This window comes from Oncorhynchus gorbuscha, linkage group LG13 (assembly GCF_021184085.1).
Source record: "Oncorhynchus gorbuscha isolate QuinsamMale2020 ecotype Even-year linkage group LG13, OgorEven_v1.0, whole genome shotgun sequence".
Classification (NCBI taxonomy): Eukaryota; Metazoa; Chordata; class Actinopteri; order Salmoniformes; family Salmonidae; genus Oncorhynchus; species Oncorhynchus gorbuscha.
In genome coordinates this window covers 69,683,961-69,709,717 of record NC_060185.1, presented here as the reverse complement: position 1 = coordinate 69,709,717, position 25,757 = coordinate 69,683,961, and the positions used below count along the sequence as shown (strand labels likewise).

Sequence of the window (25,757 nt, the reverse complement as noted above, 5' to 3'; positions counted from 1 at the left end):
GGGCAAAAACTGGTTGAATAAATGTTGTTTCCACATAATTTCAACAACACAAATTCAGTGTGATGACGTTAAATAAACGTGGAAAACTGTTTGGATTTTCAAAAAGTCATCAATTTAAGGGATTTTCAGCTTTTTTTCACCCAACTTGCAACCTAAATCCAATTATTTATTATTTCATGTTAAATTCACGTTAGTTGACAACTCAACCAAAACTGGACGTTGAACTGAAGTCTGTGCCCAGTGGGGAGTCTGGAGTGTTTAGTGTTTTGTTCCACTCAATAACAGCTGGGGTGCAGATTAAGTTGAATCCAAATTTCAACAGCTCCTTGGTCATGTGACCTACTAAATTCAAACAAGGTTCAGAATGTCCACTGCTCTTCTATACTGCACACTGACTACACCTTCATATTGCACACTCTTTAGTTTGTCCATTTTCATCTCACAAGATTTTAAAATAATTTTTCAAAATGTAGAATTTCAATAGCTCCTTGGTCATGTGACCTGGTGACTTCAAACAAGTTTCAGAATGTCCACTCAGTGGCCCGACACATTGCACACCCTTAGTTTGTCTTTTTTTAAAAAAAATTATCTCACAGGGTTTTACATTAATTTTTCCAAATGTAGAATTTCAATAGCTCCTTGGTCATGTGACCTGCTGAATTCAAACAAGGTTCAGAATGTCCACTGACTAAACCTTCATATCACACACTGTTTGTTTACTTTCATCTCATGCTATTAGACTTAAATCTGTAAGCTTTGCAGGCCTTCATTTTACATTGGTGATACATTTTTTTTTTAAATTAAGTCAAGAAATAATCCATCCTCACAATAACTATCTTTCACATGGACACTGAAAAGATCCACAAATGGCTGTATGTGGTATGGATCAAGGACAGGAGAGGTGTTCATACAGAGGTGCTTAAAGGAAGGTGCACAGGTAGGCTTCATGAAAAACAATGTTTCATATGCTCTTTTTAATCACAGTAATAGGCAGTGATTTGTCAGTCACAGTGAGCTTGATAACGTGAAGGAATCCTTTTCATAGCATCACTTTCATATAATGTACATTAAGACAAATCCTTCTACGTTGCGTATTAGAACGTAGTTTGCGTAACCTGACAATGACTTGATATTTGAGTGCATTCACAACAAGCCACCTGCACACAACTTACAAAATGCAATAGTGCATTTGAGGGTTTGTTTTTCTGATGAAAATAGTTATTTGATGCATGGCCTACTATTTCTAACTGGGAAAATAAATTCCTATGTCTTTTGTGAGTAAAATACTTTTTCCAAAATTGATTGAGGTACATATTTGTGAAGAGGTATGAGGGTTGTGATATGGGTCATTTAATAGTAATATAATTTAAGGGGTCAATACATTTCTATATTGCTTCCCCAGTATCTGCATGAACCATCAGACCAAGTGTTTTTGGTTGACCCTGCTGGACAGAAAGAGAAGGAGGAATCGGAACACGCTGCATTCAAATTCATGTCTTAGTTATTCCATTGTACTGGATCTAATACATATTATCATTTTACATACATTCATAAGTGTAATACTCTTTTATGACATACTGTGATAAACACTCCTGGCTGCTGGCTCTGTCCCTTTCAGACACGCGCAGAGCAGACTTGAACCACAGGGGTTCTCTGGAAAGAGATAGTAATCCAAAAGGCACAGACACCCCTTGACTTCCAATTGGCACCGTTGACCTATTGGCTCTGGTGCACAGTCTGGCAGTCTGACTAAAGTCTACTAAAGTCTGGCAGTCTGTATTCTCTCCTGATTGGCTCTGTGGTGTCTGACAGTCTGGCAGTCTGACTAAAGTCTGGCAGTCTGACTAAAGTCTGGCAGTCTGACTAAAGTCTGGCAGTCTGACTAAAGTCTGGCAGTCTGACTAAAGTCTGGCAGTCTGACTAAAGTGCCAGAGGTATGAGGAGAGACATCCTCCCTTGTATTTATGGGAACAAATATTTCCTAACACTTTGGATCCTATTCTTGGACAGTTAGAAGACACAATGCATCAATTCAACAACACATTTTTAAAAACTAATTACTGTTCATGAGTAACCTCAACCTTGTGGGTCTATGGGTGTTTGTGCCAATAAAGTGCCAACTCAATTCTACCACTGACTAGTCTCTCATACCCATATGAATGGGGACACAGGGCAATAGTTTTTTATTTTATTTAAAAATCTAAACCAGACCTTTTTACTGGAGTACACCAACCCCTAATTGGGTCTCTTTTCTTGACACATAGTAGCAGTTTACCAGATAAGAAGTCAAGAAGATCAAAAAAGTAGATTGTTGTAAGGATGTATAACATCCTGTGCTGGCCTCATTGTCATATCGATTCTGGATTCTGAGTGCCCTCAATCTCACCCTAATTATCATGGAACCTACCAGGTACAATCCCAAATCCGTAAACTCGGGCACCCTCATAGATATCATCCTGACCAACCTGCCCTCTAAATACAACTCTGCTGTCTTCAACCAGGATCTCAGCGATCACTGCCTCATTGCCTGCGTCAGTAATGGGTCCGCGGTTAAATGACCACCCCTCATCACAGTCAAACGCTCCTTAAAACACTTCTGCGAGCAGGCCTTTCTAATCGACCTGGCCCGGGTATCCTGGAAGGATATTGACCTCATTTCGTCATTAGAGGATGCCTGATTGTACTTTAAAAGTGCTTTCCTCACCATCTTAAATAAGCATGCCCCATTCAAAAAAATGTTGAACTAAGAACAGATATAGCCCTTGGTTCACTCCAGACTTGCCCCTTGACCAGCACAAAAAGATCCTGTGGCGTACTGCACTAGCATCGAATAGTCCCCGCGATATGCAACTTTTCAGGGAAGTCAGGAACCAATATAAACCATCTGTTAGGGAAGCAAAGGCAAGCTTATTCAAACAGAAATTTGCATCCCGAAGCACCAATTCCAAAATGTTTTGGGACACTGTAAAGTCCATGGAGAATAAGAGCACATCCTCCCAGCTGCCCTCTGCACTGAGGCTAGGAAACACTGTCACCACCGATAAATCCACGATAATCGAGAACGTCAATAAGCATTTCTCTAGGGCTGGCCATGCTTTCCATCTGGCTACCCCAACCCCAGCCAACAGCTCTGCACCCCCCGCAGCAACTGGGCCAAGCCCCCCCCCTTCCCCCCGCCTCCGCTTCTCCTTCACCCAAATCCAGACAGCTGAAGTTCTCAAGACCCAAACTGTTACAGACCTATATCCATCCTACCCTGTCTTTCTAAAGTCTTCGAAAGCCAAGTTAACAAACAGATCACCGACCATTTAGAATCCCACTATACCTTCCGTTAGGCAATCCGGTTTTCAAGCTGGTCACAGGTGCACCTCAGCCACGCTCAAGGTATTCATAACCTCCATTGATAAAAGACAGTACTGTGCAGCCGTCTTCATCGACCTGGCCAAGGCTTTCGACTCTGTCAATCCTCAAATTCTTATCGGCAGACTCAACAGCCTTGGATTCTCTAATGACTGCCTCACCTGGTACACCAACTACTTCTCAGATAGAGTTCAGTATGTCAAATCGGAGGGCCTGTTGTCCAGACCTCTGGCAGTCTCTATGGGGGTGCCACAGGGTTCAATTCTCAGACCGACTCTTTTCTTTGTATATATCAACGATGTCACTCTAGCTGCAGATGACTCTCTGATCTACCTCTACGCAGGCGACACCATTCTGTATACTTTTGGCCCTTCCTTCGACACTGTGCCATACAACACTCCTTCCATGGCCTCCAACTGCTCTTAAATACTAGTAAAACTAAATGCATGCTTTTCAATCGATCACTGCCCGCACCCGCCTGCCTGACTAGCATCACTACTCTGGATGGTTCTGACTTAGAATATGTGGACAACTATAAATACCTAGGTGTCTGACTAGACTGTAAACTCTCCTTCCAGACTCATATTAAGCATCTCCAATTCAAAATGAAGTCTAGAATCGGCTTCCTATTTCGCAACAAAGCCTCCTTCACTCATGCTGCCAAACATACCCTCGTAAAACTGACTATCCTACCGATCCTTGACTTCGGCGATGTCATTTACAAAATAGCCTCCAACACTCAAATCAGCAAATTGGATGCAGTCTATTACAGTGCCATCCGTTTTGTCACCAAAGCCCCATACATTACCCACCACTGTGACCTGGATGCTCTCGTTGGCTAGTCCTCGCTTCATATTCGTCGCCAAAACCCCTTGGCTGCCTTTCCTTCCAGTTCTCTGTTGCCAATGACTGGAACGAATTGAAAAAAAAATCACTGAAGTTGGAGACTTATATATCCCTCACTAATTTTAAGCATCATCTGTCAGAGCAGTTTACCGATTGCTGCAACTGTACACAGCCCATCTGTAAATAGCCCATCCAACTACCTACCTCATCCCCATATTTGTTTTTGTTTTTCTGCTCTTTTGCACACCAGTATTTCTACTTGCACATCCTCATCTGCACATCTATCATCCTAGTGTTAATTGCTACATTGTCATTACTTCACCACTGTGGCCTATTTATTGCCTTACCTCCGTACTTCATTTGCACACACTGTACACAGATTTGTATATTGTGTTAATGACTGTACGTTTGTTTTTCCATGTGTAACTCTGTGTTGTTGTTTTTGTCGCACTGCTTTGCTTTATCTTGGCCAGGTCGCAGTTGTAAATGAGAACTTGTTTTCAACTGGCCTACCTGGTTAAATAAAGGTGAAATGTAAAAAAAAAACAAGGCTGTAACATGTTTTTTGGGGGAAAAATACGGTGGAGCTAATGGCCGTGCTGTTGGCCTTGCAGTGGGCGAAGGAAGTCAAGCCAGACAGAGCAGTTATTTGCTCTGATCCATTTGCAGTGTTGATGAGTCTGCAGTCCTTAAGCTAACGTAGCAGACGATACCAGCTTTATGAAGTACTACAAACGCATGGCAGGGTTAGACAGATGGGTATACAGACAAGATTTACCTTGGTCCCAGCCCATTTGGAGGTTGAGTGGAAAGAGGCAGTTGATGTACTGGCTAAACAAGCACTTAGTAGTGGGGATGTTGATGTAAGTAGTTTCAATGAGCAAGGCAAAAAGCCTGATATGAACAGTAGTGATGCAGAGAGAGCAGGAGCGGTGGAATATAGACACTAAGGGCAGGCATGTATTCCAAGTAAAGAGGAAAGTTGAGGATGGCTGGAAGAGACAGAAAATGGGATGCTATTTTTCAAGATTCATGGTGGGACACAGCCGGTTGAATAAGACTTTAACTGTGGTAGGAAAGCATCCAACAGGAAAGTGTGATTACTGCCAGGAAACAGAGACCGTGGAGATTGTACTGATACGGTGAGGGCAGTATGAGAGGGAAATAGAGAGGCTGAGATCCAGTATGAGTGAGAAGGGGATAGAGGAAAATATTTTAAAGAGTATACTGAGTAGAACATCAGTAGATACCGTCTCAAATCGGGGATGGCAGGTAGGATTTAGTTTCTCCCTGTTTCTGGCCCACACTCCAGTACTGTAGATTGGGACAATACACCATAACTCTGGATGCTAACCGCTGAAAACTCCACAGAAGAAGACGAAGACGCAGGCCTACACTCCAGCACCGTAGGTGGCGGCAATGTACCTATAACGTTAGATGCCAACTGCCGAAAATCGTGACCGAAGTAGAATAAGGAGCAGGGTTGCCATATCTGTGGTTTTCTCGGGAAATTTGGTCCGTTTGAAAATAATTTCGCGGGTGAAAATGTATTACCAGTTGTAGGTAGGCTATTTTGATTGTCATTATGGAGACAGCTATTTCCAACCCTTTTTCTTAAAACATATTAATTAACGCGCTAGAACTGATGCGCATCAATACATTAGGCGACAATGCACAGGAAAACGACTTTAGGCGCATTAGATAAATCCGTTCGTAGGTGGTTTTTAAACTGCATTCTAATGTCGACATGTTTATGGGAAACCATATCAAACGAAGAGTTTTACGCATGCTCAGTTCTTTGCGTGTCGAGCGCTGCACGAGTGAACATTTGTAAATTTAAGTTATGGAACTCCCGAGGGTGCTTCTGATATAGGGAAAAGTCCACAATGAAACGGAAATTGAATGTGGCGAATGGTACATTTGCATCTTGTGGTCATCAAGTAGGCTATTAATTTCTATGCCTGTTTCGGCTACTGTAGCCCACCATTTGATACAATAAATATGTTGAAATTATATCACTGAAGTCATTGCAAACCAAGTTGTGGCACTTGTGTAACCTACCTGGAGCTGGCAAACGGATTTAAAAATAGCCTCTATACATTCAGTTTGTTGTTGTATCATTGTGTTATTATGCAATTATTAATGGACATGTTTAGTTCATGAAATTGGAAGTTAAATTGTGATCATGGTTGTGATCATGGTCCCAGTTCTGTCGCAATTGTTGATCAACTGTTGTTATGATGCATTAGATTAAATTAAATCAGTCAGATTAGGCTACAGGTAAAACAAATCACTGGCTGTTATTGACAAGCATGGGCCTATTCAGTTCATATCCATATTATTAATATATAATTCAGTAAAATGGCAACCCCATCCTCAATAACCTACTCCAGCAGGCTATTGGGCAACAGAAGCACTTGCTATTCATGCTAAATAAATTAGTCTGTTTGAACTAAGCAAGATATTACATTGTTTATCTTCCATTTTACCTAGGCTACTGTAGGCTATCAGGGACAGTGGCGACCTGTCATGTTTTGAGCCCCACCTTTTTTAGCTTTTTCGTGGTTGCCTGTTTTGCATGTTATTTGGGGATTAATCGGTGTCACATATCAGGTTGCAAACAATGTAGAAAAAATAAATAAATAATAATTTAGTTAATAAAGCCACATATGAAAATGTCTCTCTTTTGCTTTCTTGAGTAAGGGAGCTCCAAAATGCAAGTGTTTCAGCCTAGCTCGGTGCTTTCTGTAGTGGTGGGGCAGCCAGGGGTTGGTAATGTTCTCCACTTGCGCCATGATTGGCTCAGTGCACTGTCACTCATGGTGACACTACATCAGCGCAAAATCTACGGGGAGAGCTTAAATCCAAGCCCCTTGGGTGCTGCCATAGAGTTACATTAGAAGTACCCACCCAAAAAGGCTCAAGGTCATTGGCCACAGATAAAATGATCTCAAATCACGTTATATCTACAGTAGCTTTGATTGGACTGATCATGTCAACATCATACTTTCAAAATTTTAGCTAGCAAGCTCGCAGTCATCATCATGAATCAAGTCGACAATCTACTGGCAAGTCCTTTTCAATCTTTGTTTTATGAAGATAAATTATGACGAGGAATTATAGATAAAAAGTATCGGTGCTCATCGGCCATTGGACAAACATTAAACAACAAGTTGAAAATCGCAAATTCATCAATGAGTGGTTGGGAAGGAATCAGTGGCTAACTGCAAGCATTGCAAAGCAATCACTAGCTTGCTCTTCAGTGGAGTGGATGTGTGAACCAAGGCTGTGTTTAAGGGTTTATTTTCCAGGCTTAAAAGGATAAACATTCAACATGGGCCATGCTGTCAATCCAGCATGACTTCTGCCACGTTCAAAACAACTGGAAAATCTGAACTGGGAAATCTCAGACTTCAGTAAATTCAAGACAACTTGGAACTCTGGAGAAAAAAAATTGCTCCGACTGGGAAAATACATTTTGAACGGTGATCCAACTCGGAATCCAAGTCGGGAACTTGGGCCTCTTTCTAGAGCTACGACCTGAAAACAACTAACGTCATTATTCTACCCTGTTTTTTCAGAGTTCCAGTTGTCTTGAAAGCACCAAAAATCCAGAGAATGCCAGACCATGTGCCTCACCCTAATCATTTGGTCCCTTTTCCCTTCATAATTTAGCTTACTGTTCTAACTTGGTGGTGCACATGTAGCCTATAGCCAGTAATGAAAAAAGTACCCAATTGTCATACTTGAGTAAAAGTAAAGATACCTTAATAGAAAATGACTCAAATTAAAGTGAGTCACCCTGTAAAATACTACTTGAGTAATAGTCTAAAAGTATGTGGTTTTAAATATACTTAAGTATCAAAAGTAAAAAATAATTTAAAACTCCTTACATTTTTAAGCAAACTAGATGGCACCATTTTCTTGTTGTTGTTTTTTTTACAAATAACCAGGGGCACACACCAACACTCAAACTTCATTTACAAATAAATAATGTGTTTAGTGAGTCTGCCAGATCAGAGGCAGTAGTGATGACCAGGGATGTTCTCTTGATAAGTGTGTGAATTGGACCCTTTTCCTGTCCTGCTAAGCATTCAAAATGTAACGAGTACTTTTGGGTGTCAGAGAAAATGTATCGAGTAAAAAGTACATTATTGTATTTAGGAATGTAGTGAAGTAAAAGTAAATAGTAAAGTACAGATACCCAAAATAAACGTAATACTTTAAGGTATTTTTACTTAATCTAAATGACGGATTACCTCTTGTCCTCTCGTCATCCCCTTATATGCCATAGGTTGTACATCTCAATTGTCAGTAGAAACCCCATTTGTTTAAGCAAGTCAGCCATATCAGCTATGGTTTTTTATAGGCAGTAAATTAGGCCGAAATAACAGTTTTTCTGCCAGACAAGGCTCCGCTGATAGCCATGTGTAGCAGTGGTAAGGTGTTGAGACAGCTAGCCTTAATATAGGCCCTAACCATTTGTGGGCATAGTTTGTCACTGTTATAGTTCAATTAATGTATTGTTTAGTGTTGTGTTTTTGGATTGACTTTTGAGTTTGCCCCACCAAGATTTACATGCCAAAATCGCCACTGATCAGGGGCAATGGGCAACCTGCATCTAGCTAACCAAACCATGGCAAAGGTAAAATACAATCTTAAATCCAGATTCGAGTCAGTAGGCCTGGGTTATGTCTATTGAAATGACAAGTCTATCACGCAAATAAGTTGTAGACTTAACATCTGGCACATAACAGAACAATTGACAGAAAATAGCCAAACATTATTTTGAAGTTCATTCAAGTGTTTCTTGCGCAGAGATTTTGAGATCCTCTGTCCAACTTTCATCCCTCAAACCCTCCTGTTGGATGTACCTATAGTTAAACACATACGTAAAATTGATTTATTTGCAAGTATAATAAGGGTGAGTTATCTTTTATTTTGCTACATATTCGGCAGGGTAGCCTAGTGGTTAGAGAGTTGGACTAGTAACCAAAAGGTTGCAAGTTCAAATCCCCGAGCTGACAAGGTACAAATCTGTCGTTCTGCCCCTGAACAGGCAGTTAAACCCACTGTTCCTAGGCCGTCATTGAAAATAAGAATGTGTTCTTAACTGACTTGCCTAGTTAAATAAATATTCAAATCAAGTTAGCTCACAAAAATAAGGCCTATTATTTTGATGGAAAACCGAATATTGCTCCTTACGTCGATATCCACCTCAATTCGCTCGAAAACTTTATGGAAAAAGGTTTTATTGGCTAAATGCAACTTCTCATGCCGTATTTATTGGTCTCGTTTTATGGCTTTGTGGGTGGGTTTCAGTTAGTTTTTTGCTATTTTATTTTTAAAGAACTGGCAACCCTGTGCAGGAGGCAAGAAAGAAAACGCTGTTTCGAAGGGAGGACATAAAGTTGGATCTATTTTTTTCCTTTGGCGTTGCGTCTCTTGGCTTATCTACAGTGTGCATTCTTCTCGGTTGTCGTGTAGAACAAACAGTGTTTAGTTATCGAATACTTCAATATTCGGATTTCAGCGACTTCACGGTGCGTAGCTAGCTAATGTTAGCTAGTTACTAGCTAACGTTAGCGCTTGAGCTGTTCTTGTGTTGTATTCAAGAAGGATAGCGTCGCGACGATCATTAACTAGCTAACCGGCATTGCTACAGTTTGGTTTCGTGGTATTCACTATTGCAATAGTAACGTTAATCGCCTTAGTTAACTAGCCAGCTACCATATAGCTAAAGCTTTAGTTTAGGCAGCAATGTAGCTAGCTAACTGAACCTCGAGTGATGGGTGGGTGTGCTTTTGTCCTTCCTCGTTCCATACGAAGTTCGGCTGTCTTGCTCAACGGTCTATTAGTTGGGAGTAGTGAGGTGGTATCAAGGATACTACTTAATTACTAATGTTAGCAAGAAAAAGTGTAGTCTTTCAGAAATTAGACTAGTTGGCCACTAGGTCTATATGATACTGCTGACTAATAACAGTAGCTAGTGTCACTGATAATGTGAATTTGTTAAAACTAAGTCAACATAGTTAACTAATGCTGTACATGTATAACAGTTGAATATCTGTCTGATCCAGTTCCCCAGATCGATCGTCACGGCAGCGAACTCATGGCGGACTCGGTGGAGACGTTCCAGACACACCTCACCTCTGTCATGGACAGTTTGATCCGAGCGTCGGTGTGCGAGATCACCAAACTGTTCCAGGACACGGTGAACGACTTTCTGGTGGAAATATCTCTGAATAGGAATGAAATGGAGGCTCTGAAACTCCGACTCCGACTGACCGAGAACAAACTGAGAAATGAACGCAAGTACGGGATGGGGTGGGCAGAGAATCGCCGCAATGCTGGTTTGATAGGGTCGGAGGACGGTGGGCGGAAAAAGCGAAAAATTGAAGTGCCCCGTAAGTGTTCATATTTAGTAAGTACAGCCACAAAAGCATCACGGACCATATAGTCGTTTTTTACACATTTGTCTTGCCCTATGTATAAAACTAAAATAACAAAATGGTATTCTTCATATTATAATTGTTGAAATGATATGTAATTGCATATCAAATTAACACAAGTTGATTACTTGTGTAACATTAAGTCAAAAGCCTGTAATGCTTGTGTGAAGAGGTACTTGTTATGTTGGAAGCCATCTGGCAGAAACTGAGCCTTCTCCCTCCCTTTCCTTTCTACTCCTCTGCTCTCCCTCCCCCATCTCCTCCTCCTTCATGTTCTCTCTGTTCTTTGCCTCTCTGCTCCCTTCCTTCCTCGCCCCCCCCCTTCCTCCCTCCCCCCCTCTCTCCCTGTCCCCCCTTCCTCCCTGCCCCCCTCTCTCCCTGCCCCCCTCTCTCCCTGCCCCTCCCTTCCTCCCTGCCCCCCCCCTTCCTCCCTGCCCCCCTCTCCCTGTCCCTCTCTTCTACTCTCTCCCTCTTCACTCCCACCCCCTCCTCCCTCCTTCACACTCACTCCGCCGCTTCCGCTCCCTACTCCGCCTCCTCTCCTTCATCATGCTATTTCCCTTCCCCCAACTCTTCCATTTCTGTCACGGCTCCCCTTCATCTCCTTCCCTCCTCCTCTACTCCTCCACTCTCCCTCCTCCTCCTCTTCATGTCCTCTCTCTGTCCCTCACCTCCCCCACTCCTCTCTGCTCTCTCTCCCTCCATCTCTGCTCTCCTTCATAATGCCCTCTCTCCTCCCTGCCCCCACCTCCTCTACTTTTCTCTCCGCTCTCCCTCCCTCTTCACTCCCATCCCCTCCGCCCTCCCTCCCTCTTCACTCCCACCCCCTCCGCCCTCCCTCCCTCTTCACTCCCGCCGCCTCCTCTCTCCCGCTTCTGCTCCGTACTCTGCCTCCTCTCCTTCATCGTGCTCTCTCTCCCTTCCCCCAACTCCTCAATTTCTGTCACTGCTCTCCTCTCCTTTATGCTTTCTCCCGCTGCATGCTGTCCCTCCTGCTCTCGTTCAACATGCTCTCTCCCTCCCCCCACTCTCCCCTTCCTCATGCCCTCTGCCTCTGCTCCCTCTCTCCTCTGCCTCTCTCCCACTCCCTGCCATCCCTCCCCTCCCTGCTTTCCTTCCTCTCCTTCATTTCTATCACTGCTTCCCTCTCTCTCTCCTTCATGCTCGACCCCTCCTCCTCCTCTCACCCGATCCATTCCCTTCCTCTCTCCCCCTCCACAGGAGGAAAGCAGAAGCTGGGTCCTGCATTTGGAGGCGTGTGGGAGGAAGGAGGAGGAGCAGCCGGGGAAGTAGCAGGGGGAGGCTGGAAGGAGGCACGCCAGATGTACCTCATCCATGTCCCTGGGGACGAGGAGGAAGAAGAAGGAGAACTATTGGAGGAGGGCTGTATTTCGGGAGAGGGGGAGGAGACGGACATCATCAAAGAGGAGGTGAGGGAGAAGAGGAGTGCTAAGGATTCTGAGTGTGGCACACACAGTGTCAGTGTGTCAGAGACGACTAGTTTACAAAAATAACAGTGCGTATCATCTGTGTGTGGTGAGACTGAGAATGTTGTTAAACTGCTGTTTTCTGAGTCAATGAGACACACTGCAGCAGATGGTGTGGATGGTGGAAAGCCACTGATTTGATATTCAACTGCAGAAGTAGCTCAAGCACTTGTTCAGTAGGGCAGTCAATGTTAAGTGCAGAGCGTTGTAGACACTATACATGAATAGAATTTTGGGAGCGAACACAGTTTTCTATTCTACATGACTGAGATCATGCAGTTGCGTCTATGCAACGTACAGATGACCTTTATTGTATCTCAAACTGTTTAAACTTGACACTTTTAAAGAAAATGCCCTGTGTAAAACAGGACCCTCGTTGTGGTCGTGCATTCTGCATTGCATAATTGTGTAGTCTATGGGGCTGTACTGGTGGGTAATGTAGTTTATTTTTGCTCTGTCTGTAGTCCGGTGATATGGTGGATGGGGGTTACCAGCCTACGTCTCTGCGGCTGATCAAGGAAGCCCTGAAGATGGACCCACCCAACCAGAACTGCCATGTATCCAGAACCCGCAGCGAAGGTACTGACTCCAGCTGAAAGCTCAGAACCAAAAACATGATGACCACACCTCCTGGATAGTGATAACCCCAATGTGAACACAGTGAAGTTTTCTTAAGTGTCTGCAGTACAATATGTTTGCATACACCCTCATAGTACTGCTCCTCTAACAGACTCTCACCTTCTTTCGGCCCAGTAGGAGACATGGAGCTCAGCCCTGTGGCCCTGAAGCGGCCCCTAGCCGTGAGGCCTGAAGAGGGGGATGAGGAGGAGTGGGACGTGGGGTCCCCTCCAACGGAGGTGTCAGAGGGGGCGCTGAGTGTGGTGGACCTGAGTGGGCTGGAGACGGCCCTGAGGGCAGAGAGGGGGCGCGAGCAGGCAGCCCTGAAGATCCCCCCCACAGCAGGCTCCAACCATGGCTCCAGGACCCCTGACCCGGAAGTAGTGGCAGACAGTGAGTTCAGCCTGGGCCAGAAGTACATTGGTCTGGATGGGCTGGAACAGAAGGGGGAGCTGGAAAGTCCCACAGCCTCAGAGAGGGACTATGGTGATGCCCTGCAGGTTCACGGTGCCCGTCTGAAGGAATTACAGGGGTCACTGCCAGTGGGGGCTGGAGGGGAGCTGCAGCCACGCTGGCCCAAGAGGCTGAGGGATGGTGAGGGGATGGGGGAGCAGGGAGGCTCAGACGAGGGCCTACATCACCTGTCTGCTCCGGGTAGCGTGGATGACAGTGGTGAGGAGGAGACAGGGGACCTGATGCATTTCTGCATGCAGTGCGGCGGGGGCTTCGCCAACGAGGCTGAGCTGGAAGAGCACCCTTGCCCCCTGGGGGACGCCCACCTGCAGGAAGGAGGGACAGAGAACACCCTGTTCCCCTGCGCCTCGTGCGGCCACGCCTTCAGCCATGCCTGGGCCCTGAAGAACCATGAGTGTGTGTGCGCAGCCGAACGGCCCCACCGCTGCGAACTCTGTGGGAAGGGCTTCACCCACTCTCGCTCGCTGGAGAGGCACCAGGTGGTTCACACTGGAGAGAGGCAGCACTGCTGCCAGCAGTGTGGGAGGAGCTTCAGTCGCCTAGGCAACCTGGAGAGGCACCAGCGGATTCACACAGGCGAGCGTCCGTACGGATGCGAGGCATGTGGGAAGCGCTTCAGCAGGGTAGAGTACCTGAAAAGACACCAGCTGATCCACAGTGGAGACAGAGACAAGGCCGGCAGCGCTCACCAGTGCTCCCAGTGTGGAAAGAGCTTCGGCGAACCAGAGCAGTTAAAAAACCATGAGTGCTTTTCATAACATTTTGAGACGTTTGATAATTGATATTAACCAGGATTTCTTTGGAGAGGGAAAATTGAAATTGCTGACTAGGGTAGAAGTTGCTCCCTAATCAGAGAGAAGATCAACATAAGATCATTTTAACCTAGCCTCAATCCCGAAGTTGACCATTAGAAATCTGTAAAGCTCTGACCTTGTATCAGTTGTTGGGGACACATTCTACCTACTCCAATAAAGTGGAACAAAGACCATGCTGGTCATCCAGGGACAGGTTGAAATGAACTGTCTTATTGTGCACAGAGAAACCTGTGCTTTTATTTATGTTTCTCAATACATTGTATCTTTTACTATAAGAAATTAGTATCTTCACTGAACATCAATCATGACCTTGTTGATCTTGACTATCGATGATAATAACAATTTGGTATTTTGTACTATTTGTTTTTCAGTATTATCCATCAGGAATAAACATTTGACTATTCAGTGACCAATGGTCTCCTTTTATATACCGCTAAGTGTTTGTTTTCAGCTAGAAAATTGTGAAGTTGAGTTATGTCTCAAACATTCACACAAGGTGTTGTCGGATTTCCAGACACATTTCTTTATTTCTGTGTACTTCGAAGTGTCTTCTACCAGAGAGGAAGAGGCGACGCCAAAAGTTTTACTCTGACAAAAATCTGTCCAAGAAGTAAGGAAGTTTTGCATGGAGGTCAATGGGTGTCAAATTTCGTACACAAAAAAATGTAATTGCTCATTTGCTACAAGAAGCTTATTTGATTGAATAGAAGTTTTGTGGTGGTTAGGTTCTTATGAATGCACTGATGTAAGTGAACGCACAAGGCACAAAATAAGATTAAAAGAGTTGTGCCTGTTGTCATAGAGAGAGATGGAGGACTCATCAGGATATAACCTGTTTTAGCACGAGGTCTTTACCGGTCCAAAACGTTGGAACCAGTCCGCTTGGGGCTTTCCCACCAGGATCCAATATGCATCAAATGTTTTTTTTATATAGAAACCTGTTCTGAATGGACCCGAGGACAACTACACCCGTTCTGTATAGATCTGGTCGGATCCTGACCTGGTCCGAGTAAGGGAAGCAGCCCAGAAGTATTATTATTTTTAACCTACTTTATTAACCAGAGCTGATAAAGCGCGAGAGGGAGAAAAATGGGCGGCTCTAGGAGGCAGGGGAGCGACGTACACTGGGAGGAGGGAGGAAGAGACGAGAGACCGTAACCAACCAATCAGACTCATGCCATAGTAGACTAATAACTGCCAAAGCTAGTTTATTTATCATCAAATATGATTACATAGTATCTGTGTTGACTGCAGCAAACCGGGAGAAGCTAGTTAAGATAGCTAATGTTAACTAACTAGGCTAATTGAGGCTGCAGTGCATGCACATTCTCATCCTACAGTTATAAATAACTCCATTCAAATATTAAGTAGCAGCCTAACTGTTGGCTCTTGGTCGTTGTAGCCTATCCTTCTTTAACCTTTAATTCTGTCATTTTAATTTCATTGATTAGATATATCCTAACTTTTGCCACAAACGGAGGCTCTATGACAGTAGCCTATTGCCGCTTTGATGATTGTCCAACAGCAACAAGCTACATGCACCACGCTCCACTCTCGTGAAAAGCAAGAGCAGCAGCAAATCGTATAAAATGTCTATCTCTTTACTGCTGCAGCAGTCGTGTTTGGACCTGTACTGTTCCTTCCGGACAAGTCAGTTAAAATGACACACTCCAGACCTGTGACAGTCAGGTTTCGGGCACAGGTGGATCCGTGAAGACCTACTTTGAGGGCTTTCACCATTTTAATGTAGTCAACTGGGTAGGACTTCCCACTTCATGTCCAACCGAGTCATCAGGAGGGATCAGACAATCTTGAAGAAGAAAATTGAGAACTTCCAAATTGAGATAGCCTCAATGGCACTGCCCATGCTGTCACAGACACCATAATGGCACGGATACAAAGATGAGTCCTCTATCTATCTCTATGGCCTGTTGTTCCCACACGTATCTGACCTCTAATTGATTAGGGGTCTGGGAGTCCTCCCCAGATTTTTGGGGGGCATCTAAAGCTCATTTCCTGCATTTCTACATAATCCAATAGGACCCATGGCCCTTCTAGATGTCTGTATTTAGAACAACAAAAATTATGCAAAAATGCCCCCAGTCATGAAGCTAGGTAAGAGATCATTGTTAAATATGTTTAAGTGATTGATAAGACGAGATCAAAGGTAATTCAGAAATCTATATTGTGTTGCACCTTTAACCAATAGTAACCAACACATCAAAGCACTCTTTAAAATATCATGTACAAAGACTTTTGATTGTGTTTATTATGACATCCTCTATACCAAATTTCAGCCAGACCGCCCAGCCAGCATCAAAGACCTACACGCCCGACCCCCACCAATCTAGTCAATACCTCAACTCTCTCCCAAAACATTTTTCCCACTTAAAAAATACAAAAAAAATATTCCTAAGGGAAAGGTTTGGAAACAAAAGTGGAAAAAAACACACAAAAAAACACAACCACACATGTACATTAACACACAGAAACAGGATATCATAGAATTAATCTCATTGGCCTAATAGGACTGTAGAGCTCTTTTTACTTGCACTCAAAATAGCTGGGTTGCCCCGTCCTGTCCCTAGGGGTCAGTGGTGTAAAGTACTTTGATAAAAGTACTTTAAAGTACTACTTAAGTCGTTTCTTGGGGTATCTGTACTTTACTATTTATATTTTTGACTACTTTTACTTTTATTCACTACATTCCTAAAGAAAATATTGTACTTTTTACTCCATACATTTTCCCTGACAACCAAAAGTACTCGTTACATTTTGAATGCTTAGCAGGACAGGACATTTGTCAAATTCACTCACTTATCAAGAGAAGACTTGGTCATCCCTACTGCCTCTGGGCTGGCGGAATCACTAAACACAAATGCATCTTTTGCAAATAATGTCAGAGTATTGGAGTGTGCCCCTGGCTATCTGTACATTTTGAAAACAAGAAATTGGTGCCCTCTGCTTTGCTTAATATTTTACTTTTCTTTTGATAGTATATTTTAGTGTTTACATGTACTTTTGATACTTAAGTATATTTAAAACCAAATACTTTTAGACTTTTACTCAAGTAGTATTTTACTGGCTGACTTTCACTTTTACTTGAGTAACTTTCTATTAAGGTATCTATAATTTTACTCAAATATGACAATTGGGTACTATTTCCACCACTTCAAGGGGTCCACCATCATGTAGCACCCTGACCCAACACACCCCACTCAGCTTTAGGATCTTAGTGAAACATTCATTATTGGTTTTGGGTGACATCCAGACCGTATAAATGTTGCCCAGTATACCCTTAATCTTATAATACGGCAAATCTAGTGATATATAACTTGACATTTCTGCCATCCATTGTAAGAGGACAACCAACCTTTGAAATAATGGCAATGCATTTCTTAGATGCTTGGTTACATAGTTTTGTTTGATAACAGTCTCCAGTATCAACATTTCCAAGCAAACAAAAACAGGGAGAAGGGAGAATCTGAAATACTCTGAAAGACATACTCTGCCAGAATTCAGCCAACCTTCACAAGACCATAACACATGCAAATATGTCCCCTTTTGTGTTTTACACCTCCAGCAGAGGAATACAATTTCTGAGTGCATGTAATTAAGTTACACTGGTATATAAACTCAAGCGTCCCCTTTTCAGGACCCTGTCTTTCAAAGATAATTCGTAAAAATCCAAATAACTTCACAGATCTTCATTGTAAAGGGTTAAAACACTGTTTCACATGCTTGTTCAATGAACCATAAACAATTAATGAACATGCACCTGTGAGACGATCGTTAAGACACTAACAGTTTACAGACGGTAGGCAATTAAGGTCACAGTTATGAAAACTTAGGACACTAAAAGAGGCCTTTCTACTGACTCTGAAAAACATCAAAAGAAAGATGCCCAGGGTCCCTGCTCATCTGCGTGAATGTGCCTTAGCCATGCTGCAAGGAGGCATGAGGAATGCAAATGTGGCTAGGGCAATAAATTGCAATGTCCGTACTGTGAGACGCCTAAGACAGCGCTACAAGGAGACAGGACAGACAGCTGATCGTCCTCGCAGCGGCAGCCCACGTGTAACAACACCTGCACAGCATTGGTACATCTGAACATCACACCTACGGGACAGGTACAAAATGGCAACAACAACTGCCCGAGTTACACCAGAAACACACAATCCCTCCATCAGTGCTCAGACTGTCCGCAACAGGCTGAGAGAGGCTAGACTGAGGGCTTGTAGGTCTGTTGTAAGGCAGGTCCTCACCAGACATCACCGTCAACAACGTCGCCTATGGGCACAAACCCACCGTCGCTGGACCACAAAGGACTGACAAAAGGTTCTCTTCACTGGCGAATCGCGGTTTTGTCTCACCAGGGGTGATGGTCGGATTCACGTTTATCGTCGAAAGAATGAGCGTTACACCGAGGCCTGTACTCTGGAGTGGGATCGATTTGGAGGTGCAGGGCCGTCATGGTCTGGGGTGGTGTGTCACAGCATCATCGAACTGTGCTTGTTGTCATTGCACACAATCTTAACGCTGTGCATTACAGGGAAGATATCCTCCTCCCTCAGGTGGTACCCTTCCCGTAGGCACATCCTGACATGACCCTCCAGCATGATAATGTCACCAGCCGTACTGCTCGTTCTGTGCGTGATTTCCTGCAAGAAAGGAATGTCCGTGTTCTGCCATGGCCAGCAAAGAGCCCGGATCTCAATCCCATTGAGCACATCTGGGACCTTTCGGATTGGAGGGTGAGAGCTAGGGCCATTCCCCCCAGAAATGTCCAGGAGCTTGCAGGTGCCTTGGTGGAAGAGTGGGGTAACATATCACAGCAAGAACTGGCAAATCTGGTCCAGTCCATGAGGAGGAGATGCACTGCAGTACTTAATGCAGCTGGTGGCCTCACCAGATACTGACTGTTACTTTGTTCAGGGACACATTATTCCATTTCTGTTAGTCACATGTCTGTGGAACTTGTTCAGTTTATGTCTCAGTTGTTGAATCTTGTTATGGTCATACAAATATTTACAAATGTTAAGTTTGCTGAAAATGAACGCAGTTGACAGTGAGAGGACGTTTCTTTTTTTGCTGAGTTTAGTACATTACTGCAGTAATTTATGTCTGAGGTTATATGAACATGACCGAGCATTCAAACCTATTCATTCATCATCGTCACACCCTGACCATAGTTTGCTTTGTATGTTTCTATGTTTCGGTTGGTCAGGGTGTGATCTGAGTGGGCATTCTATGTTGGATGTCTTGTTTGTCTATTTCTATGTCTGGCCTGATATGGTTCTCAATCAGAGGCAGGTGTTAGTCATTGTCTCTGATTGGGAACCATATTTAGGTAGCCTGGGTTTCACTGTGTGTTTGTTCCTGTCTCTGTGTTTGCACCAGATAGGACTGTTTAGGTTTTTGCACATGTATTGTTTTGTTAGTTATTTCATGTCTAGTTCCTTTATTAAAGAACATGAATAACTACCATGCTGCATTTTGGTCCGCTTCTCCTTCACCACAGGAAAACCCTTACAATCATCAATGGCTTCTACCAGGTCCTCCTCACATTTTTGTTTTACATTCTTTGTGTCATCGAGAAAAGCCTTTAACAACCCTTGTTACAGTTTGGAGGTTTGTCAGCCTGCCTTAAAATAGTTTCAATATTTGAAGCATCTGGCTTGTCCTGTGTTTGCTGCACAGAGAGAATAACATGTATCTGCAAAAATTCACCTCGGCTCCGTTACAGACTGGTCTTCCCTGGCTGCCTGACCCTGCTGAGACACGTCACCATCGGATACTGCTAAGACATGATGAGCATAGTGTTGTGTACTGAGGGTGCACCATGACAGGGAAGCCTGTAGAGCTCTTTATTACTGTGTCAGTGTGAAAAGTAGGGAATTAGATAAGGAAACTGACTAATAATGTTATATTGCTATACTGACTAATAAAAACTCACATTGCACAAACAAAAGTCAGAATTATCAGTCTTCAATCGTTTGGCCACTGGTTTCATTTCATTCAGGTCTAGTGTGAATGAGGGAAAAATAATACATACTTTTGGCCATCTCTCTCTCTCTAATGGTACATCAACAGGCGAAAGCTAGCTAAGCTAATTTACTTCTGTTTGGACAGGACAAAAAGGCTACAAACCAACAAACAGCTGTTAGTAATAATAGAAACCTCATATCTCTATCTGACAGCTACAGGCTATAGGTAAACTGGCGGTGGTAGCAACTAGCAAGCTATTTCATTCACCAAAGTCAAGAAGGGATGAACCATTGGTTAGCATTGCATATCATTTGCACTACTAGCCCTGCACTGGGAATAAACACTAGTTTAGTTTTTTCTGTTAAGTTAAACAGACATCAACTAAAGAGTTGCCATTTTCTGCTCTGCTCGCATTTACAACTTGGAGAAAGAGTGCAACACATACAGACGAACAGCAGCTGCCTCTGTTCAAACCTGCCGTGCTAGTCCAGCCAGGCTTTCAGAAGCTTTGCCTTTACCACCGGCAGAAACCTCCAAACCGTCTACTCGACCGCTCTGAGGCGTACTCATGGTTCTAAAGCACACCGGTGCTGTTATTGGTATCACAGTGAAAGTTGTGCCCCTGACTTTCACAGCTTGCTTAAATAATGTCTTGTTCGAGACCAAGGTGGGTGAGATTCTCAAACTGTACAAGTCAAGTGCAGAGGCATCATGACCAAAGTGGGACACAGGGGCACATCCCACCTAAGATTTGACCTGTTTAGAAAATATATGTATTTTTATTCATTTTTTCTGTAATACTACTTGCCGCCTAGATATTTTATGAAGTAGGCTTTAGCTAGCCCAGATAGGTTCCGAATCCCCCAACCTCAAAACTAGCTACCAAGAAGCCATTTCAGACTATCGATGTTAGTAGTAGTAGCTAGCTAGTCTAACTATCTTAGCTGGCATGCCTGCTGGCAAGGGTGGCAGACTTTAGAAAAGCAAGCAATCACTAAATGTACAGAATAAGATTCACATTTCTTTCAATCGCTAACCCAGATTTTAGCAGAGATGCAGAGAAGCATTGGTTTCCAGTCAGGAAATACAGACAGCTCAAGAGATAGGCCAATGCTTAGATATGCAGAAAAATAAACCCATTTTTAACACGCTAGAGATGGTCATACCAAGGAACGTTTAAGTATTTGATTTGGAACTTTAGACCCCTTTGATGAAGTGTCGGTCCTATATCTGAGGTTTATACAGTTGAAGTCGGAAGTTTACATACACCTTAGCCAAATACATTTAAACTCAGTTTTTCACAATTCCTGAATATTAGTACAAATTCTCTATTTTAGGTCAGTTAGAATCAACACTTTATTTTTAAAATGTGAAATGTCAGAATAATAGTAGAGAGAATGATTTATTTCAGCTTTTATTTCTTTCATCACATTCCCAGTGGGTCAGAAGTTTACAAACACTCAATGAGTATTTGACTCAACAGCCTTGGTTTCTCAAATGATTGCCTCGCCTGGTTCACCAACTACTTCTCTGACAGAGTTCAGTGTGTCAAATCTAAGGGCCTGTTGTCCGGACCTCTGGCAGTCTCTATGGGGGTGCCAGTGGGTTCAATTCTTGGGCCGACTCTCTTCTCTGTATATATCCTGATGTCGTTCTTACCTCTACGCAGACGACACCATTCTGTATACTTCTGGCCCTTCTTTGGACACTGTGTTAACTAACCTCCAGACGAGCTTCAATGTCATACAAGTCTCCTTCCATAGCCTCCAACTGTTCTTAAATACAAGTAAAACTAAATGCATGCTCTTCAACCGATCGCTGCCCGCATCTGCCCACCCACCTAGCATTACAACTCTGGACGGTTCTGACTATATGTGGATATGTGGACAAATATGTGGACAACTACAAATACCTAGGTGTTTGGTTAGACTGTAAACTGTCCTTCCAGACTCACACAAAAAATCTCCAATCCAAAGTTAAATCTAGAATTGGCTTTCTATTTCGCAACAAAGCATCTTTCACTCATGCTGCCAAACATACCCTCGTAAAACTGACCATCTTACCGATCCCCGACTTCGGCAATGTCATTTACAAAATAGCCTCCAACACATTACTCAACAAATTGGATGCAGTCTATCACAGTGCCATCCGTTTTGTCACCAAAGCCCCATATACTACCCACCACTGCAACCTGTACTCTCTCGTTGGCTGGCCCTCGCTTCATACTCATCGCCAAACCCACTGGCTCCAGGTCATCTACAAGACCCTGCTAGGTAAAGTCCCGCCTTATCTCTGCTCGCTGGTCACCATAGCTGCATCTACCCATAGCACGCGTTACAGCATATCTCACTGGTCACCCCCAAAGCCAATTCCTCCTTTGGCCGCCTCTCCCTCCAGTTCTCTAATGCCAATGACTAGAACAAACTACAAAAATCTCCCTCACTAGCTTAAATCACCAGCTGTCAGAGCAGCTGACAGATCACTGCACCTGTACATAGCCCATCTATAAATAGCCCAAACAACTACCTCTTCCTCTACTGTATTTATTTTGCTCCTTTGCACCCCAGTATTTCTACTTTGTACACTCATCTACTGTGAAATCTACCATTCCAGTGTTTTAATTGCTATATTGTATTTACTTCGCCACCATGACCTATTTATTACCTTTCCCTCCCCTCATTTGCTCACATTGTATATAGACTTATTTTTCTACTGTATTATTGACTGTATGTTTGTTTTATTCCATGTGTAACTCTGTGTTGTTATATGTGTCGAACTGCTTTGCTTTATCTTGGCCGGGTCGCAGTTGTAAATGAGAACTTGTTCTCAACTTTGCTACCTGGTTAAATAAAGGTGAATTAAATAAATAGATTTGGTAGCATTGCCTTTAAATTGTTTAACTTGGGTCAAACATTTCAGGTAGCCTTCCACAAGCTTCCCACAATAAGTTGGGTAAACTTTGAGCCCATTCCTCCTGACAGAGCTGGTGAAACTGAGTCAGGGTTGTAAGGCCTCCTTGCTCGCACACGCTTTTTCAGTTCTGCCCACACATTTTCTATAGGATTGAGGTCATGGCTTTGTGATGGCCACTCCAATACCTTGACTTTGTTGTCCTTAAGCCATTTTGCTTTGGAAGTATGCTTGCGGTCATTGTCCATTTGGAAGATCCATTTACGACCAAGCTTTAACTTCTTGACTGATGTCTTGAGATGTTGCTTCAATATATCCACATAATTTTCCCTCCTCATGACGCCATCTATTTTGTGAAGTATATCAGTCCCTCCTGCAGCAAAGCACCCCACAACATGATGCTGCCACCCCGTGCTTCACGGTTGAGTTGGTGTTCTTTGGCTTGCAAGCATCCCCCTTTTTCCTCCAAACATAATAATGGTCATTATGGCCAAACAGTTATATTTCTGTTTCATCAGACCAGAGGACATTTCTCCAAAAAGTATGATCTTTGTCCCCATGTGCAGTTGAAAAACGTAGTCTGCCTTTTTTATGGCGGTATTGGAGCAGTGGCTTCTTCCTTGCTAAACAGCCTTATGTTGACATAGGACTCGTTTTACTGTGGATATAGATTATTTTGTACCTGTTTCCTCCAGCATCTTTACAAGGTCCTTTGCTGTTGTTCTGGGATTGATTTGCACTTTTCGCACCAAAGTGTGTTCATCTCTAGGAGACACAACGCGTCTCCTTCCTGAGTGGTATGACGGTTGCGTGGTCCCATGGTGTTTATACTTGCATACTATTGTTTGTAGAGATGAATGCGGTACCTTCAGGTGTTTGGAAATTTCTCCCAAGGATGAAGCAGACTTGTGGAGGTCTACAAATTCTTTTCTGAGGTCTTGGCTGATTTCTTTTGATTTTCCCATGATGTCAAGCGAAGAGGTACTGAGTTTGAAGGTAGGCCTTGAAATATATCCACAGGTACACCTCAACTTGACTCAAATTATGTCAATTAGCCTATCAGAAGCTTCTAAAGCCATCACATCATTTTCTGAAAATTTCCAAGCTGTTTAAAGGCACAATAAACTTAGTGAATGTAAACTTCTGACCCACTGGAATTGTGATACAGTGAATTATAAGTGAAATAATCTGTCTGTAAACAATTGCTGGAAAAATGACTTGTCATGCACAAAGTAGATGTCCTAACCGACTTGCCAAAACTATAGTTTGTGAACAAGAAATGTGTGGAGTAGTTGAAAAATGAGTTTTAATGACTCCAACCTAAGTGTATGTAAACTTCCAACTTCAACTGTAAGAAAGATCAGGGAATTATTTATGTATTTTTGGACAAATATTTAACCCCTTTTATAGGCACTAAATTACTTCCATACACATTGCATTCTGAAAGTATTCAGACCCCTTCACTTCTCCACATTTTGTTAAGTTACAGACTTATTATAAAATGTATTAAATAAATGTTTTTCCTCATCAATATACACACAATATCCAATAATAACAAAGCGAAAACCGTTTATTTGAATTTTTTTCAAATATATTAAAAACAAAAAAACGTATTTACATAAGTATTCAGACCCTTTGCTATGAGACTAGAAATTAAGCTCAGGTGCATCCTGTTTCCATTGATCACCCTTGACATGTTTCTACAACTTCCACCTGTGGTAAATTCAATTGTTCTGACATGATTTGGAAAGGCACACACCTGTCTATATAAAGTCTCACAGTTAACAGTGGATGTCAGAGCAAAAACCAAGCCATGAGGTCGAGGAAATTGTCCGTAGAGCTCTGAGACAGGATTGTATCGAGTCACAGATCTGGGGAAGGGTACCAAAACATTTCTGCAGCATTGAGGGTCCCCAAGAACACAGTGGCCTCCATCATTCTTAAGAAGTTTGGAACCACCAAGACTCTTCCTAGAGCTGGCTGCTCGGCCAAACTGTGGGGGAGAAGGGCCTTGGTCACCATGAACCTGATGGTCACTCTGACAGAGCTCCAGAGTTCCTCTGTGGAGATGAGACAAACCTCCAGAAGGACAACCATCTCTGCAGCACTCCACCAATCAGGCCTTTATGGTAGAGTGGTCAGATGATAGCCACTCGTCAAAAAGGCACATGAAAGGCACAACTCTTTGGCCTGAATGCCAAGCTTCACGTCTGGAGGAAACCTGGAACCATCCCCATGGTGAAGCATGGTGGTGGCAGCATAATGCTGTGGGGATGTTTTTCAGCGGCAGGGACTAGGTACATGACGCCCCTGGTCAAGCTTGTGGGAGTTTCAAATGGAGATCAGCCGTGTCAAGGCTGAAAACGAAGCCCTGAAGGTGAGGAAGTGACTTGCGGGACTTGCGATGCAGTGGAATGAACAGTTGAACCTAACATCATGCCTGCAAAGTAGTTGTAACAGTGTAACCACCACCAGAGAAACTTGCAGCTCCCCACTGGGCAAGAACTGTCTCAATCAACGTTGTTTCCATGTCATTTCAATGAAAATATTAAATGTGATGATATTGAATCAATGTGGAAAACTGATTGGATTTGCAAAAAGTCATCAACGTAAGGGAATTTCATCTTTTTTTCACCCAACTTTTAACCTAAATCCAATAACCTGGTGACATTTTTTGTTGACTTCACATTGAATTAACGTTAGTTGACAACTCCAAATGTAAATCGAAACCAGACAAAAAATGACGTCTGTGCTCAGTGGGTCACTTTCATGACAGAGGCTGTTCAATCAAAATGTACCTCGTACCT

General features: G+C 43.2%; 1 protein-coding gene across 3 annotated transcripts; it reads left to right on the top strand.

Moving 5' to 3' along the window:
• The first annotated feature begins 9,448 nt into the window (after window positions 1-9,448).
• LOC123994090 (zinc finger and SCAN domain-containing protein 22-like) lies at window positions 9,449-14,455 on the top strand. 3 transcript variants are annotated; one of them, XM_046296591.1, is made up of 5 exons: window positions 9,449-9,749; window positions 10,287-10,613; window positions 11,880-12,088; window positions 12,610-12,724; window positions 12,899-14,455. In XM_046296591.1, the coding sequence occupies exons 2-5, from the start codon at window positions 10,319-10,321 to the stop codon at window positions 13,993-13,995; spliced, it is 1,716 nt and encodes a 571-aa protein (XP_046152547.1). In that variant the 5' UTR covers window positions 9,449-9,749; window positions 10,287-10,318; the 3' UTR covers window positions 13,996-14,455. The 3 variants fall into 3 exon arrangements, with proteins under 3 accessions (XP_046152547.1, XP_046152545.1, XP_046152546.1); XM_046296589.1 differs by lacking the exon at window positions 9,449-9,749 and adding an exon at window positions 9,780-9,998; XM_046296590.1 differs by lacking the exon at window positions 9,449-9,749 and adding an exon at window positions 9,782-9,998 and having other exon boundaries at window positions 12,902-14,455.
• The last annotated feature ends 11,302 nt before the right edge of the window (window positions 14,456-25,757 follow it).

Bases quoted from the DNA above. Each gene is read 5' to 3' on its own strand.
- LOC123994090 (XM_046296589.1), top strand. The intron at 12,089-12,609 runs GTGAGGGAGAAG...CTCTGTCTGTAG, and splicing joins CGGACATCATCAAAGAGGAG to TCCGGTGATATGGTGGATGG. The intron at 12,725-12,898 runs GTACTGACTCCA...CTTTCGGCCCAG, and splicing joins ATCCAGAACCCGCAGCGAAG to TAGGAGACATGGAGCTCAGC.